General features: G+C 51.7%; 2 protein-coding genes across 2 annotated transcripts; both read left to right on the top strand.

Annotated features, from left to right (window-relative positions):
• Nucleotides 1–10,590: 10,590 nt before the first annotated feature.
• Nucleotides 10,591–12,636, top strand: LOC306997444 (uncharacterized protein; the record flags this gene model as incomplete). Its single annotated transcript, XM_079610749.1, has 3 exons — nucleotides 10,591–11,326; nucleotides 11,418–11,710; nucleotides 12,353–12,636. The coding sequence occupies exons 1-3, from the start codon at nucleotides 10,782–10,784 to the stop codon at nucleotides 12,634–12,636; spliced, it is 1,122 nt and encodes a 373-aa protein (XP_079466875.1). The 5' UTR covers nucleotides 10,591–10,781.
• Nucleotides 11,921–16,913, top strand: LOC306997443 (uncharacterized protein; the record flags this gene model as incomplete). Its single annotated transcript, XM_079610748.1, has 9 exons — nucleotides 11,921–12,637; nucleotides 12,818–13,257; nucleotides 13,332–13,653; nucleotides 13,735–14,536; nucleotides 14,648–14,857; nucleotides 14,955–15,271; nucleotides 15,392–15,648; nucleotides 15,760–16,008; nucleotides 16,100–16,913. The coding sequence occupies exons 2-9, from the start codon at nucleotides 13,025–13,027 to the stop codon at nucleotides 16,911–16,913; spliced, it is 3,204 nt and encodes a 1,067-aa protein (XP_079466874.1). The 5' UTR covers nucleotides 11,921–12,637; nucleotides 12,818–13,024.
• Nucleotides 16,914–17,126: the final 213 nt, after the last annotated feature.

Here is a 17,126-nt window from a genome sequence, read left to right as displayed (position 1 = left end):
CAAGGCATATGTACACCTCGGGTTCCAGCGAGCCATCACCAAGGTGGTAGGGCCCAGAGAGCCGTCCCGCCACTGCTTACCTTGCTGGACACAATGATTGATGCAACAGCTTAATACGTTTAGGGATAGGTTATCTTAGAGCTTTAGGGTTCACATATGCCCAATTCCACCATGATGTATTAGAGCATCTACTGAAAGAATGGGCTGGGCAGACTTATCGATGGTACCAAAATACAAGCTCTGAATGGGCAATGTCCTCCAGGTTTTCGAGAGAAAAATGAGTTGGAAGAAAAACGGAAAGTGCTTTGCTGTCTGTGCCAAGGTTGCATGCACTCGATGTAACCGGACACGATCCGCAGCTGGAGTTAGTCCTCTGGAGCCCTTGAGGCAGAGGCCCTCGGCCACGCCTCGGAAGCCAAACCGTGAAGGACTTCACTTTTTTTTCTTTCTTTGATTTATTCTCTGAATCTGTCTACTTTCGGCATAGGCGCTGTCTTAACAAGCCAAAAAAAGCATGGGTCATTTGAGGCATATGTACCCCTGGGGTCCTATCCCAGCAAGTCCTCACCAAGGTAGTAGGGCCCAGCGAGCCATTTCGCCAGTTCGCAAACCTTGTTTATTAGTGTAGCCTGCCTTCCAGAGGATACCAGAGGATCCCCAACGGCATCTGCTGAAGAAAGGGAGTGGACACACTCGTCGATGGCCCCAGAGTACAAGCATTAAAAAAAAGAGTTGGCAGGAAAACTGAGAGTGCCCTGTAGACATTGGAGATGCACCGGTTCTCGACACAACAGAACAGGAATGAAAATAAAGAGTGGCAGGAGGGTATGAATCAAGTCCAGTGAAGCAGGCTTGATCAGAGCTGCAAAAATATGGAGCGCTTCACGGATTTGCGTGTCATCCTTTCGCAGGGGCCATGCTAATCTTCTCTGTATCGATCCAATTTTAGTATATGTGCTGCCTTAGCAAGCACAAGCATGCAGGCCCGCTCAAGGCATATGTACACCTCGGGTTCCAGCGAGCCATCACCAAGGTGGTAGGGCCCAGAGAGCCGTCCCGCCACTGCTTACCTTGCTGGACACAATGATTGATGCAACAGCTTAATACGTTTAGGGATAGGTTATCTTAGAGCTTTAGGGTTCACATATGCCCAATTCCACCATGATGTATTAGAGCATCTACTGAAAGAATGGGCTGGGCAGACTTATCGATGGTACCAAAATACAAGCTCTGAATGGGCAATGTCCTCCAGGTTTTCGAGAGAAAAATGAGTTGGAAGAAAAACGGAAAGTGCTTTGCTGTCTGTGCCAAGGTTGCATGCACTCGATGTAACCGGACACGATCCGCAGCTGGAGTTAGTCCTCTGGAGCCCTTGAGGCAGAGGCCCTCGGCCACGCCTCGGAAGCCAAACCGTGAAGGACTTCACTTTTTTTTTCTTTCTTTGATTTATTCTCTGAATCTGTCTACTTTCGGCATAGGCGCTGTCTTAACAAGCCAAAAAAAGCATGGGTCATTTGAGGCATATGTACCCCTGGGGTCCTATCCCAGCAAGTCCTCACCAAGGTAGTAGGGCCCAGCGAGCCATTTCGCCAGTTCGCAAACCTTGTTTATTAGTGTAGCCTGCCTTCCAGAGGATACCAGAGGATCCCCAACGGCATCTGCTGAAGAAAGGGAGTGGACACACTCGTCGATGGCCCCAGAGTACAAGCATTAAAAAAAAGAGTTGGCAGGAAAACTGAGAGTGCCCTGTAGACATTGGAGATGCACCAGTTCTCGACACAACAGAGCAGGAATGAAAATAAAGAGTGGCAGGAGGGTATGAATCAAGTCCAGTGAAGCAGGCTTGATCAGAGCTGCAAAAATATGGAGCGCTTCACGGATTTGCGTGTCATCCTTTCGCAGGGGCCATGCTAATCTTCTCTGTATCGATCCAATTTTAGTATATGTGCTGCCTTAGCAAGCACAAGCATGCAGGCCCGCTCAAGGCATATGTACACCTCGGGTTCCAGCGAGCCATCACCAAGGTGGTAGGGCCCAGAGAGCCGTCCCGCCACTGCTTACCTTGCTGGACACAATGATTGATGCAACAGCTTAATACGTTTAGGGATAGGTTATCTTAGAGCTTTAGGGTTCACATATGCCCAATTCCACCATGATGTATTAGAGCATCTACTGAAAGAATGGGCTGGGCAGACTTATCGATGGTACCAAAATACAAGCTCTGAATGGGCAATGTCCTCCAGGTTTTCGAGAGAAAAATGAGTTGGAAGAAAAACGGAAAGTGCTTTGCTGTCTGTGCCAAGGTTGCATGCACTCGATGTAACCGGACACGATCCGCAGCTGGAGTTAGTCCTCTGGAGCCCTTGAGGCAGAGGCCCTCGGCCACGCCTCGGAAGCCAAACCGTGAAGGACTTCACTTTTTTTTCTTTCTTTGATTTATTCTCTGAATCTGTCTACTTTCGGCATAGGCGCTGTCTTAACAAGCCAAAAAAAGCATGGGTCATTTGAGGCATATGTACCCCTGGGGTCCTATCCCAGCAAGTCCTCACCAAGGTAGTAGGGCCCAGCGAGCCATTTCGCAAACCTTGTTTATTAGTGTAGCCTGCCTTCCAGAGGATACCAGAGGATCCCCAACGGCATCTGCTGAAGAAAGGGAGTGGACACACTCGTCGATGGCCCCAGAGTACAAGCATTAAAAAAAAGAGTTGGCAGGAAAACTGAGAGTGCCCTGTAGACATTGGAGATGCACCGGTTCTCGACACAACAGAGCAGGAATGAAAATAAAGAGTGGCAGGAGGGTATGAATCAAGTCCAGTGAAGCAGGCTTGATCAGAGCTGCAAAAATATGGAGCGCTTCACGGATTTGCGTGTCATCCTTTCGCAGGGGCCATGCTAATCTTCTCTGTATCGATCCAATTTTAGTATATGTGCTGCCTTAGCAAGCACAAGCATGCAGGCCCGCTCAAGGCATATGTACACCTCGGGTTCCAGCGAGCCATCACCAAGGTGGTAGGGCCCAGAGAGCCGTCCCGCCACTGCTTACCTTGCTGGACACAATGATTGATGCAACAGCTTAATACGTTTAGGGATAGGTTATCTTAGAGCTTTAGGGTTCACATATGCCCAATTCCACCATGATGTATTAGAGCATCTACTGAAAGAATGGGCTGGGCAGACTTATCGATGGTACCAAAATACAAGCTCTGAATGGGCAATGTCCTCCAGGTTTTCGAGAGAAAAATGAGTTGGAAGAAAAACGGAAAGTGCTTTGCTGTCTGTGCCAAGGTTGCATGCACTCGATGTAACCGGACACGATCCGCAGCTGGAGTTAGTCCTCTGGAGCCCTTGAGGCAGAGGCCCTCGGCCACGCCTCGGAAGCCAAACCGTGAAGGACTTCACTTTTTTTTTCTTTCTTTGATTTATTCTCTGAATCTGTCTACTTTCGGCATAGGCGCTGTCTTAACAAGCCAAAAAAAGCATGGGTCATTTGAGGCATATGTACCCCTGGGGTCCTATCCCAGCAAGTCCTCACCAAGGTAGTAGGGCCCAGCGAGCCATTTCGCAAACCTTGTTTATTAGTGTAGCCTGCCTTCCAGAGGATACCAGAGGATCCCCAACGGCATCTGCTGAAGAAAGGGAGTGGACACACTCGTCGATGGCCCCAGAGTACAAGCATTAAAAAAAAGAGTTGGCAGGAAAACTGAGAGTGCCCTGTAGACATTGGAGATGCACCGGTTCTCGACACAACAGAGCAGGAATGAAAATAAAGAGTGGCAGGAGGGTATGAATCAAGTCCAGTGAAGCAGGCTTGATCAGAGCTGCAAAAATATGGAGCGCTTCACGGATTTGCGTGTCATCCTTTCGCAGGGGCCATGCTAATCTTCTCTGTATCGATCCAATTTTAGTATATGTGCTGCCTTAGCAAGCACAAGCATGCAGGCCCGCTCAAGGCATATGTACACCTCGGGTTCCAGCGAGCCATCACCAAGGTGGTAGGGCCCAGAGAGCCGTCCCGCCACTGCTTACCTTGCTGGACACAATGATTGATGCAACAGCTTAATACGTTTAGGGATAGGTTATCTTAGAGCTTTAGGGTTCACATATGCCCAATTCCACCATGATGTATTAGAGCATCTACTGAAAGAATGGGCTGGGCAGACTTATCGATGGTACCAAAATACAAGCTCTGAATGGGCAATGTCCTCCAGGTTTTCGAGAGAAAAATGAGTTGGAAGAAAAACGGAAAGTGCTTTGCTGTCTGTGCCAAGGTTGCATGCACTCGATGTAACCGGACACGATCCGCAGCTGGAGTTAGTCCTCTGGAGCCCTTGAGGCAGAGGCCCTCGGCCACGCCTCGGAAGCCAAACCGTGAAGGACTTCACTTTTTTTTTCTTTCTTTGATTTATTCTCTGAATCTGTCTACTTTCGGCATAGGCGCTGTCTTAACAAGCCAAAAAAAGCATGGGTCATTTGAGGCATATGTACCCCTGGGGTCCTATCCCAGCAAGTCCTCACCAAGGTAGTAGGGCCCAGCGAGCCATTTCGCCAGTTCGCAAACCTTGTTTATTAGTGTAGCCTGCCTTCCAGAGGATACCAGAGGATCCCCAACGGCATCTGCTGAAGAAAGGGAGTGGACACACTCGTCGATGGCCCCAGAGTACAAGCATTAAAAAAAAGAGTTGGCAGGAAAACTGAGAGTGCCCTGTAGACATTGGAGATGCACCAGTTCTCGACACAACAGAGCAGGAATGAAAATAAAGAGTGGCAGGAGGGTATGAATCAAGTCCAGTGAAGCAGGCTTGATCAGAGCTGCAAAAATATGGAGCGCTTCACGGATTTGCGTGTCATCCTTTCGCAGGGGCCATGCTAATCTTCTCTGTATCGATCCAATTTTAGTATATGTGCTGCCTTAGCAAGCACAAGCATGCAGGCCCGCTCAAGGCATATGTACACCTCGGGTTCCAGCGAGCCATCACCAAGGTGGTAGGGCCCAGAGAGCCGTCCCGCCACTGCTTACCTTGCTGGACACAATGATTGATGCAACAGCTTAATACGTTTAGGGATAGGTTATCTTAGAGCTTTAGGGTTCACATATGCCCAATTCCACCATGATGTATTAGAGCATCTACTGAAAGAATGGGCTGGGCAGACTTATCGATGGTACCAAAATACAAGCTCTGAATGGGCAATGTCCTCCAGGTTTTCGAGAGAAAAATGAGTTGGAAGAAAAACGGAAAGTGCTTTGCTGTCTGTGCCAAGGTTGCATGCACTCGATGTAACCGGACACGATCCGCAGCTGGAGTTAGTCCTCTGGAGCCCTTGAGGCAGAGGCCCTCGGCCACGCCTCGGAAGCCAAACCGTGAAGGACTTCACTTTTTTTTCTTTCTTTGATTTATTCTCTGAATCTGTCTACTTTCGGCATAGGCGCTGTCTTAACAAGCCAAAAAAAGCATGGGTCATTTGAGGCATATGTACCCCTGGGGTCCTATCCCAGCAAGTCCTCACCAAGGTAGTAGGGCCCAGCGAGCCATTTCGCCAGTTCGCAAACCTTGTTTATTAGTGTAGCCTGCCTTCCAGAGGATACCAGAGGATCCCCAACGGCATCTGATGAAGAAAGGGAGTGGACACACTCGTCGATGGCCCCAGAGTACAAGCATTAAAAAAAAGAGTTGGCAGGAAAACTGAGAGTGCCCTGTAGACATTGGAGATGCACCGGTTCTCGACACAACAGAGCAGGAATGAAAATAAAGAGTGGCAGGAGGGTATGAATCAAGTCCAGTGAAGCAGGCTTGATCAGAGCTGCAAAAATATGGAGCGCTTCACGGATTTGCGTGTCATCCTTTCGCAGGGGCCATGCTAATCTTCTCTGTATCGATCCAATTTTAGTATATGTGCTGCCTTAGCAAGCACAAGCATGCAGGCCCGCTCAAGGCATATGTACACCTCGGGTTCCAGCGAGCAATCACCAAGGTGGTAGGGCCCAGAGAGCCGTCCCGCCACTGCTTACCTTGCTGGACACAATGATTGATGCAACAGCTTAATACGTTTAGGGATAGGTTATCTTAGAGCTTTAGGGTTCACATATGCCCAATTCCACCATGATGTATTAGAGCATCTACTGAAAGAATGGGCTGGGCAGACTTATCGATGGTACCAAAATACAAGCTCTGAATGGGCAATGTCCTCCAGGTTTTCGAGAGAAAAATGAGTTGGAAGAAAAACGGAAAGTGCTTTGCTGTCTGTGCCAAGGTTGCATGCACTCGATGTAACCGGACACGATCCGCAGCTGGAGTTAGTCCTCTGGAGCCCTTGAGGCAGAGGCCCTCGGCCACGCCTCGGAAGCCAAACCATGAAGGACTTCACTTTTTTTTTCTTTCTTTGATTTATTCTCTGAATCTGTCTACTTTCGGCATAGGCGCTGTCTTAACAAGCCAAAAAAAGCATGGGTCATTTGAGGCATATGTACCCCTGGGGTCCTATCCCAGCAAGTCCTCACCAAGGTAGTAGGGCCCAGCGAGCCATTTCGCCAGTTCGCAAACCTTGTTTATTAGTGTAGCCTGCCTTCCAGAGGATACCAGAGGATCCCCAACGGCATCTGCTGAAGAAAGGGAGTGGACACACTCGTCGATGGCCCCAGAGTACAAGCATTAAAAAAAAGAGTTGGCAGGAAAACTGAGAGTGCCCTGTAGACATTGGAGATGCACCGGTTCTCGACACAACAGAGCAGGAATGAAAATAAAGAGTGGCAGGAGGGTATGAATCAAGTCCAGTGAAGCAGGCTTGATCAGAGCTGCAAAAATATGGAGCGCTTCACGGATTTGCGTGTCATCCTTTCGCAGGGGCCATGCTAATCTTCTCTGTATCGATCCAATTTTAGTATATGTGCTGCCTTAGCAAGCACAAGCATGCAGGCCCGCTCAAGGCATATGTACACCTCGGGTTCCAGCGAGCCATCACCAAGGTGGTAGGGCCCAGAGAGCCGTCCCGCCACTGCTTACCTTGCTGGACACAATGATTGATGCAACAGCTTAATACGTTTAGGGATAGGTTATCTTAGAGCTTTAGGGTTCACATATGCCCAATTCCACCATGATGTATTAGAGCATCTACTGAAAGAATGGGCTGGGCAGACTTATCGATGGTACCAAAATACAAGCTCTGAATGGGCAATGTCCTCCAGGTTTTCGAGAGAAAAATGAGTTGGAAGAAAAACGGAAAGTGCTTTGCTGTCTGTGCCAAGGTTGCATGCACTCGATGTAACCGGACACGATCCGCAGCTGGAGTTAGTCCTCTGGAGCCCTTGAGGCAGAGGCCCTCGGCCACGCCTCGGAAGCCAAACCGTGAAGGACTTCACTTTTTTTTTCTTTCTTTGATTTATTCTCTGAATCTGTCTACTTTCGGCATAGGCGCTGTCTTAACAAGCCAAAAAAAGCATGGGTCATTTGAGGCATATGTACCCCTGGGGTCCTATCCCAGCAAGTCCTCACCAAGGTAGTAGGGCCCATCGAGCCATTTCGCCAGTTCGCAAACCTTGTTTATTAGTGTAGCCTGCCTTCCAGAGGATACCAGAGGATCCCCAACGGCATCTGATGAAGAAAGGGAGTGGACACACTCGTCGATGGCCCCAGAGTACAAGCATTAAAAAAAAGAGTTGGCAGGAAAACTGAGAGTGCCCTGTAGACATTGGAGATGCACCGGTTCTCGACACAACAGAGCAGGAATGAAAATAAAGAGTGGCAGGAGGGTATGAATCAAGTCCAGTGAAGCAGGCTTGATCAGAGCTGCAAAAATATGGAGCGCTTCACGGATTTGCGTGTCATCCTTTCGCAGGGGCCATGCTAATCTTCTCTGTATCGATCCAATTTTGGTATATGTGCTGCCTTAGCAAGCACAAGCATGCAGGCCCGCTCAAGGCATATGTACACCTCGGGTTCCAGCGAGCCATCACCAAGGTGGTAGGGCCCAGAGAGCCGTCCCGCCACTGCTTACCTTGCTGGACACAATGATTGATGCAACAGCTTAATACGTTTAGGGATAGGTTATCTTAGAGCTTTAGGGTTCACATATGCCCAATTCCACCATGATGTATTAGAGCATCTACTGAAAGAATGGGCTGGGCAGACTTATCGATGGTACCAAAATACAAGCTCTGAATGGGCAATGTCCTCCAGGTTTTCGAGAGAAAAATGAGTTGGAAGAAAAACGGAAAGTGCTTTGCTGTCTGTGCCAAGGTTGCATGCACTCGATGTAACCGGACACGATCCGCAGCTGGAGTTAGTCCTCTGGAGCCCTTGAGGCAGAGGCCCTCGGCCACGCCTCGGAAGCCAAACCGTGAAGGACTTCACTTTTTTTTTTCTTTCTTTGATTTATTCTCTGAATCTGTCTACTTTCGGCATAGGCGCTGTCTTAACAAGCCAAAAAAAGCATGGGTCATTTGAGGCATATGTACCCCTGGGGTCCTATCCCAGCAAGTCCTCACCAAGGTAGTAGGGCCCAGCGAGCCATTTCGCCAGTTCGCAAACCTTGTTTATTAGTGTAGCCTGCCTTCCAGAGGATACCAGAGGATCCCCAACGGCATCTGATGAAGAAAGGGAGTGGACACACTCGTCGATGGCCCCAGAGTACAAGCATTAAAAAAAAGAGTTGGCAGGAAAACTGAGAGTGCCCTGTAGACATTGGAGATGCACCGGTTCTCGACACAACAGAGCAGGAATGAAAATAAAGAGTGGCAGGAGGGTATGAATCAAGTCCAGTGAAGCAGGCTTGATCAGAGCTGCAAAAATATGGAGCGCTTCACGGATTTGCGTGTCATCCTTTCGCAGGGGCCATGCTAATCTTCTCTGTATTGATCCAATTTTAGTATATGTGCTGCCTTAGCAAGCACAAGCATGCAGGCCCGCTCAAGGCATATGTACACCTCGGGTTCCAGCGAGCCATCACCAAGGTGGTAGGGCCCAGAGAGCCGTCCCGCCACTGCTTACCTTGCTGGACACAATGATTGATGCAACAGCTTAATACGTTTAGGGATAGGTTATCTTAGAGCTTTAGGGTTCACATATGCCCAATTCCACCATGATGTATTAGAGCATCTACTGAAAGAATGGGCTGGGCAGACTTATCGATGGTACCAAAATACAAGCTCTGAATGGGCAATGTCCTCCAGGTTTTCGAGAGAAAAATGAGTTGGAAGAAAAACGGAAAGTGCTTTGCTGTCTGTGCCAAGGTTGCATGCACTCGATGTAACCGGACACGATCCGCAGCTGGAGTTAGTCCTCTGGAGCCCTTGAGGCTGAGGCCCTCGGCCACGCCTCGGAAGCCAAACCGTGAAGGACTTCACTTTTTTTTTCTTTCTTTGATTTATTCTCTGAATCTGTCTACTTTCGGCATAGGCGCTGTCTTAACAAGCCAAAAAAAGCATGGGTCATTTGAGGCATATGTACCCCTGGGGTCCTATCCCAGCAAGTCCTCACCAAGGTAGTAGGGCCCAGCGAGCCATTTCGCCAGTTCGCAAACCTTGTTTATTAGTGTAGCCTGCCTTCCAGAGGATACCAGAGGATCCCCAACGGCATCTGCTGAAGAAAGGGAGTGGACACACTCGTCGATGGCCCCAGAGTACAAGCATTAAAAAAAAGAGTTGGCAGGAAAACTGAGAGTGCCCTGTAGACATTGGAGATGCACCGGTTCTCGACACAACAGAGCAGGAATGAAAATAAAGAGTGGCAGGAGGGTATGAATCAAGTCCAGTGAAGCAGGCTTGATCAGAGCTGCAAAAATATGGAGCGCTTCACGGATTTGCGTGTCATCCTTTCGCTATCTGCCAAGCAATGGTCTCTGTATGACAGCCAATGAGTAGCTCTGAAAATCGAGCGTTTATCGAGCGTTTTCAGATTTGGGCCAATCAGGAGCTCGGAAAATCGAGCGTTTACAGATCTGGGCCAATCAGGAGCTCTGAAAATCGAGCGTTTTAGGCCAATCGGCAGCTCGGATTATCGAGCGTTTGTCATAGAAACGATATACAAACTGCTTCAGATCAGAGTCACCGAGTCACCGAGTGAGTAACGTAAAAACACAAATAAATAGAATATTACGAATGTACTGATATAACATTGTCTTCCCAGAGTACTTTTACAATGTACTGACATGAAATGTGTCGATGTAATCGCTGATTTTGATTTTTAAAAGATACGTTAGTTAATTGACGCGAACGTCAACGTCAGGCGTTCTGTTTACACATTTAAACCATATTTACACTTCGAATTTCGACTCCAAAGTGTAGTAACTACATCTACAGGGTCTAAGGAAGATAACCAGGTAGTCTGATCAAAGATTAAATACATTTTGAGAGATCGCTAGCATGTAATGTAATGTGATGCATTAGAATGCATTGGAAATTAATGGGACAACATGTGACGAACTCTAAAAACAAAATAAAATGATGAAAAGACCATACAGTTAGTATCTTTAGACCCTTAAGATTATAATATCACCACGTGAAATCAAAATATAAAGTTTAAGTGTATGTTTTATGCATTATTACCAAAAGCCTGTTTGTTTAATGGCTGCCAATGCATAACCTGGGGTTATTATTTACCTGTTGTGTCACGTTATGTTAATTTGTTAACGTTAATATTTCAATAGTGAATGTGTAGTACTAGTACATCATTAATCTTATGTGTGATATCCCTGTCAATATGGCAATTAACATGTAGTTTAACCTGTAATGCTCGCTTAATGCAGTGCTTGTTTAATGCTGTGCTGTGTAATTTATTGTCATTGTAGAGATGGTTTTTGCAAATTTAAAAATGACGGCCTCGCAGCAGCTTCTCCTGCGGGCCTCTGATGAGGCGGTGGCCTTCATCACCGCCAAGGGGCCACGCGGGACCGCCACTGCTGCGAGGGCCAAGAAGCCGGAGGAGGTGGAGAAGGAGGCCCAAGCCCACGTCGTCTCCAAGGGCGGTGACCCTGGTAACCATATGCTGGTGCTGGGCTGCCACAGCATCCAGTTTGGCAAGTACCAGGGTCAAACGTTCCGTTGGCTCCTGGAGAACGACGTGGGCTACACCACGCAGTTGGTTGCCAGCCACCAGCGGGAGCGGGAGCAAAGTGCCTCCGACAGCCCCCTTATGGCCAACAAGGACGCACTCGCCCGGTACTCGTGCGCCCACCCTGCTTTTGTGGAGCAGGTGCGGTACCACCGGGTGCACGAGGAGGCCCGGGCTCGCGCCACTCAGCCCGGGTGTGAGGGCGAGGCGCTTGTTGGCTTTGGGGACTACAAGGAGGCCACCCTGAAGGACCTGTACGACTCTAAGGAGAAGAAGCACCAGACGTAAGTCCTGTTGTGGTGAAGGGCAGTGGGCTGTTGACAGGGTGCTGTGACTTGTTGATATGCGTGCCAATCTTTGATCATTGTCTTGCAGCTTTGTCAAGTGGCTACGGCGGAAGACACCGCAGCCTGGGACCTCGATGGACGCCGCCAAAAAGTACATCCTGGGCCGAGACAAGGAGCGGTCGGCAGAGGTGGCTGCTACCCCGCCACCTCCCACCAGCAGCAGCAGCAGCACCCCCACCACCACCCCCACCACGCTGCCACCGCGCAAGTCGATCGCTCCCATGTTCTCGGCCCTGCTGGGAAGGCGTCCAATGGCCCCAGGTGAACTGCAGGCCAAGGTCAGGAAGCTGATGACCACACCAGCACGGCCTGCAGTTCCAGGTAGATCTCTTTCTTTCTCTTTAACACAACAAACACCTTCACATGTCTACTTCCCCTGGCCCTGCTGCATCTCTTAAAGGAGAACTCCGGTCAATTTTAACATTGAGCTCATTTTTTTGTAAATTTGGAGTGCTGTCAATACAGCACTCCAATATTTTTTTTTCCTACTATGGAAGTCAATGGGTACAGACTACTGTTTGGTTACTGACATTCTTAAAAAATATCTTTCTTTGTGTTCAGCAGAAGAAATTAATTAATACAGGTTTGAAACAACTTGAGGGTGAGTAAATGATGACAGAATTTTTATTTTAAAGTGAACTATCCCTTTAAGAGGCTAAAAGCAGGTTTAAAAAAACTTGCCCCATTGAAGTCAATAGGGTGCAAATTTTAAAAAGAGGATAACACGGTGTAGGCAACGCTGATTTTTGTCATTGTTCTCTGTATTGACAGCACTCCAAATTTACAAAAAAATGAGCTCAATGTTAAAATTGACCGGAGTTCTCCTTTAACATTCACCTTGTAGCACTAAACCATCTGCCCTATCACTGGCATGCTGCACGTCATTTGATCACTATCATTATGACTATCTAATGACTATTATTGTGCTGATGCCATTTTGTTGTGTGTGAAGCTCGCGTACAGGTCCTTCAGAGTCTCCCGCTCCCACTGGTGGTGAGGCCTCCATCTCCACCTCCTCCGGCATTGTCCTCCATCCCTCCCCCACCCCTCCCACCACCTCCACGTCTAGTTGCGGCTGCTCCACCTACGCTCGCGGTTCCGGCTTGGGCTCCGGCGTTGACCAGGGAGGAGCCCCGTCGCGTCTCCGTGGAGGAGACGCCATCCGGGGAGGCCACCCTGGCACCACCGCCGGCAAAGAGGAAGGGGAAGGTGGAGCAGCCCGCAACGCCCACTCCTGCTTCGGCTGAGGTACAAACACACACACACACACACACACACTCACACACACACACACACACGTGCCCGTACTCATGAACGCACAACTCAGTGGAGTTGACTGTCAAACTGCATGTAGCACCTCCTCTCAGCCTCCTTACAGTGTGTTTGTTTGTTTGTTTGTTTGTTTGTGTTGTTTTTTCCCCCTCACAGTCCCGGTTGCCTGAGAGCTGGCGGACAGCCCTCACCGTGGAAGAGCAGGAGTGGATCGGCCGGGAGCTGTTTAAGACGGACAGCGGGGGGAGGACCAAACTCACCACAGACCTCAAGCTGTGGTGGGACCCCCCTCAGCCCCGGCTGAGTTACACTCAGCCACCCGCCTCACCAGCTGCCTTCTTCGCGTGTCGGCTGTTCCTCTGGATGCCCCTGCGTCTGTGGGGCGTCCGGCCGACATGCTGTAATAGGGCCCTCACGAAGTGTGGGCTCTACAGGACCATCCGGAGGGTCCTGGACATCGACGGCTGGTACTTGATGGCCACCGAGTACCTGGAGTGCTGTCGGTGTAAGAGGAAGGTAGCTGCCTGGTCGCAGGACGTCGTGGGTCAGCTGGGAGAGGGGCATCGCGCCCTCTTCCCGGCAATCCTCACCTACAAGTAAGTAGCTGTCAGAACACTGTCTGTCTGTCTGTGTGTGGCTCTTCTGTAACACATGATGTGCTTCTCTGTAGGCTTGCCTGCGACCGGCGGGTAATCATCCAGCTGCGTGAGCGTACTCGGGGGAACAGCGCCACGCAGCTGTACAAAAAACTCTGTGAGGCACACACAGAGGCCTGGATGCGGCGGTCCATACACTACCTCAGCGTCATGGAGCCCTTCACGTCGCAAGGTGTCGTGCGCAGGTGCACCCCACCACCGCAACCGCCACCCGTACCCCAGTACGCGTGGCTGTTAATGGTGTACTGCCACGACATCCTCTCCCGCCTGGAGGACGTGAAGGCCCGGGTCACCTCCGTCTTTGGGACGGTTCTGAAGATGGATTCGACCAAGAAGGTAAATGTGGTGCTATAGTGGAGTATCATGCTCTGGCTATGTGCGTGCAGCCTTACTGAGATGCTTTATTCTTTCAAACAGGTGACCCGGAAGCTCGCCGGTGCTGCCGCCCAGACCGCAGCCTGGTCAACGAACGTTGGCAACGAGCACGGACAGGTGCTTATGTCCGTGCTCACGGACACCGAGGGTGCCGGCCTGTTGTCCATGGCTGCGGGGTTAATGCGGCGGTATCGGGACGCTGGGGTGGAGCCGCCTCAGCTCCTCTACGTTGACCGGGACTGTTGTTCGTCCCACGGGGGATCTAAGACAGCTGACATGTTCAGGAAGTGGGACAAGCTGGTGGTCCGGCTGGACATCTGGCACCTGATGCGGCGCTTCGCGTCAGGTGTCACCACCGAGAGCCACCAGCTGTACAAGGCCTTCCTGCAGCAGCTGTCTTCCTGCATCTTCCTGTGGGACCCAGAGGACGCAGCCCGGTTGCTCAAAGCGCAGAAGAGGATGCTTGAGGCGCAGGGGATGACCTTCTCGTCCGACGCCGGAGTGTGGAGGCACGTCGGCCGCAGGGATATGGCTCTCCATTGCCGTCGCCGCACGCGCGGAGCGGCGGAGACGGAGCGGCTGATCGCTGACCTCCTGGAAACCTTCGGCGGTGCCAACGGACGAGACACCATGGGGATTCCCCTGCTGGACCAAGGCCGCATCCAGGCAATCTGGAAGGAGCAGCGGCGCCACCTCCGGTGCATTCAGGACCCGCCGGGCGTGGAGCTGTACACCGAGACGGGCAGGCTGACCAAGGGGGGGATCAGCCTGCCGGTGTACCGTTGTGCACGAGGCTCCACGTCCCTGGAGTCGTTCCACCTGCATCTCAACCGCTTCATTCCAGGTAGACCACACGTTTCACTGTCATGTCAATCTTTCACTGTCATCGACTCATTGTCATTCACATTGTGTGCGCACTGAATAAACTGCTAAACGCATCTGTGTTCCTCCTCAGGAGAAAGTGCCAATCCCTGGCACTTCCAGGCATTTCTCCTGGAGGGGTTGACGCGGTGGAACGCGGACAGGGCGGCGTCCGCGGCACAGGAGGGACGGCCGCTGCTCCGCTCCTACAATGGCCCCCTGCTGCACTCCCTTGACCAGCTCAGCCAAAGGGCGCTTGGCACGAGTGTGGTCAAGGATTACACCCAGCCCAGGGAGTACACCGGTAAGAACACTCAAGCCAGCCACCGCGCTTACACATGTCCACACTGAATGATATTTGTACCAGACTGACTGATGCGATTTGTGTTGTTGTACTTCAGGGGAACTCATCGGCATCGAGTACCTGTACTCCCAGACGGGCAGAGTGCTGCAGGACGTCAGCTTGGACCCTGACATTCCGGACGCGGGGGGGGACATTACCCCACTCGTTGAGGAGGACGAGCTCGCCGACGACCAGCACGAGGTGGAGGACCTCACCCTCCACGTGCCTGGCGAGTTCCCGGCTCCTCAGACGGACCCGCGGTCAGGGCAACCGGCTGACGCACCCGCGCCCGAGCCATCCCGTCCGACCAGTGCCCCTGAGCCCGCACCCCACTCCCCCGACCGGTCCTCGCCAGAGCCTCAGCAGGCTGCTGAGGTAAGCACGCCACCTCTTTGCGGTCTGCGACTGCAGTGCATCTCACATCACCAAAAACTGCGCTCGCTCTGTTCCATCCAACTGACTTATTGTTTTTCGTCTCTGCTTGTGTGTCTGCAGGACTACAGAGGACCAGATGACCAGCCGGGGTACCTGGCTGTGGTCCGGTTGGCCACGGCCTTGGTGGGGTTGCGTCACGACCCGGCCTTGTCCGAGGGGAGGGTAGATGAGCTTATCGGGCTCTACGAGGCCCTGTCACCACACGACAGGGCCCGAGTAGTCTACCCTCCCCGCTACAGGGACAGGCCAGCTCAGGGGCGCTTCATGGCAGCGAAGCCAAGCCGCACCACCATACCTGGCGTGGAAAGCTTGAGACGGTAAGGCTACACTTCCATCATACATTTCCCTGATGTACACACAAGCTGCTTTATGTAATGTTGCTCATTATCATGCTCATATCTGTCATTGTTTTTGTCCGTTGTCCGCAGCTGCCTGGTCGGACAGACCTCTGGACCTGCCAGCAGTCCCAGCGCAAGCCGGCTGGTAGAGGCAGTATGCACCCAGCTCTGCCGCTTGATCCCCTCGGGCGACCGTTTGCACGGTGCCCGGAGGTCGCGGTGGGGTAGCATACTGCTTCGGTACCAGCACATCCGGGACCTTGTGCTGGGCCACCAGAGGCTGATGGCTCGGGCGCCTATACAGCTCTATGAGCTGAATTGCAGGACCCTCTCGCTGTGGTATGTTTGATGCTTTGGGCAGTGTTATGGTAATGACATGCTCTCAAAATTGTACATGTAACTAAAATACTACGTTGAAATCCGTTCTCAGGTTCACCAGGACGCAGCGGGACAAGGAGAGGACTGTGCTAGCTTCAGGCGTTGCAGCAGAGGGACGACCACCAGCGGCAGCGGGTTCGGCGGCGGCAGCGGCGGCGGCGGCAGCAGCGACAGCGCCGGGCCCAGCGGCGGTGGATCATCCTCCGGCAGCAGCAACGGCGGTGCCTACAGGCCAGGCGACGACAGCGGCGTCAAGGGCGGCGGTAACTCTGGCAGCAGCACCGGCTGTGGCAGCACCGGTGCCTGTTCGGCCAGCGCCGCGTTTACTGGCGCCTTTACCGCCTGCCCCCTCAGCTGCTGTCCTGGCTGTACTACCGGCTGCTGCAGCTGTAACAGGACCTTTTCAAGCTACACAGCCTCTCCTTTTGGACCTCTCACTGCCCCAGCAGAGTGTGAGGGTGCTCCCCACCCCAACGCTCCCTTGGACAACCCCAGCCCCACACGTCCTCCCTCTGCCACTGGCTGCCGCACATCACGCCGGCCCTCAGCTGTCTGCACTGCAGCTGCTGCAAGGACAACAAGCAGTGCAGGCAGCACCTCCTGCTCCCCCTCTTCTTTTTACATACAAAACTGAATGGCTGAGGAAGAAGAGGGCTGAGCAGAGGGCAGCGACAGGAACAGTCGTCGCTGCCCGGGCCGGCGTGCCACAAGCACAAAAATGCAGGAAATGCGGCCAGCCAAAGCGGAGGGAGACCGGACACACCCGCTACGGCAATGTACATTTTTGCTCTGCCGCGGCGGGTAAGAGTGTGGAGGACTGGCTGAGGGAGATGAAGGACAGGGACCAGGGTCGAGCCCCGGACTGATTTCGTATTCTCGCTGGGGCAGGTGTATATAGTTCTTGAAAGACATTGACTTTCCCCTCCACAAGGACCGGGACCTTGCCGTGGTGTGGAGGCTTTCTACAAACACCGGTCCACACATGCCACAACTCTTCAGTGACACTATGCTTGTAAAAACATTGTGTATCCCATTCACACCTGTATAACGTTGTCATGCCTTTGTACTATTCTGATTCT

This window comes from Phoxinus phoxinus, assembly GCF_949152265.1.
Source record: "Phoxinus phoxinus genome assembly, chromosome: 4".
NCBI lineage: Eukaryota > Metazoa > Chordata > Actinopteri > Cypriniformes > Leuciscidae > Phoxinus > Phoxinus phoxinus.
Note: the sequence above shows the minus strand (reverse complement) of the source record. Positions and strands in the feature narration are given on the sequence as shown.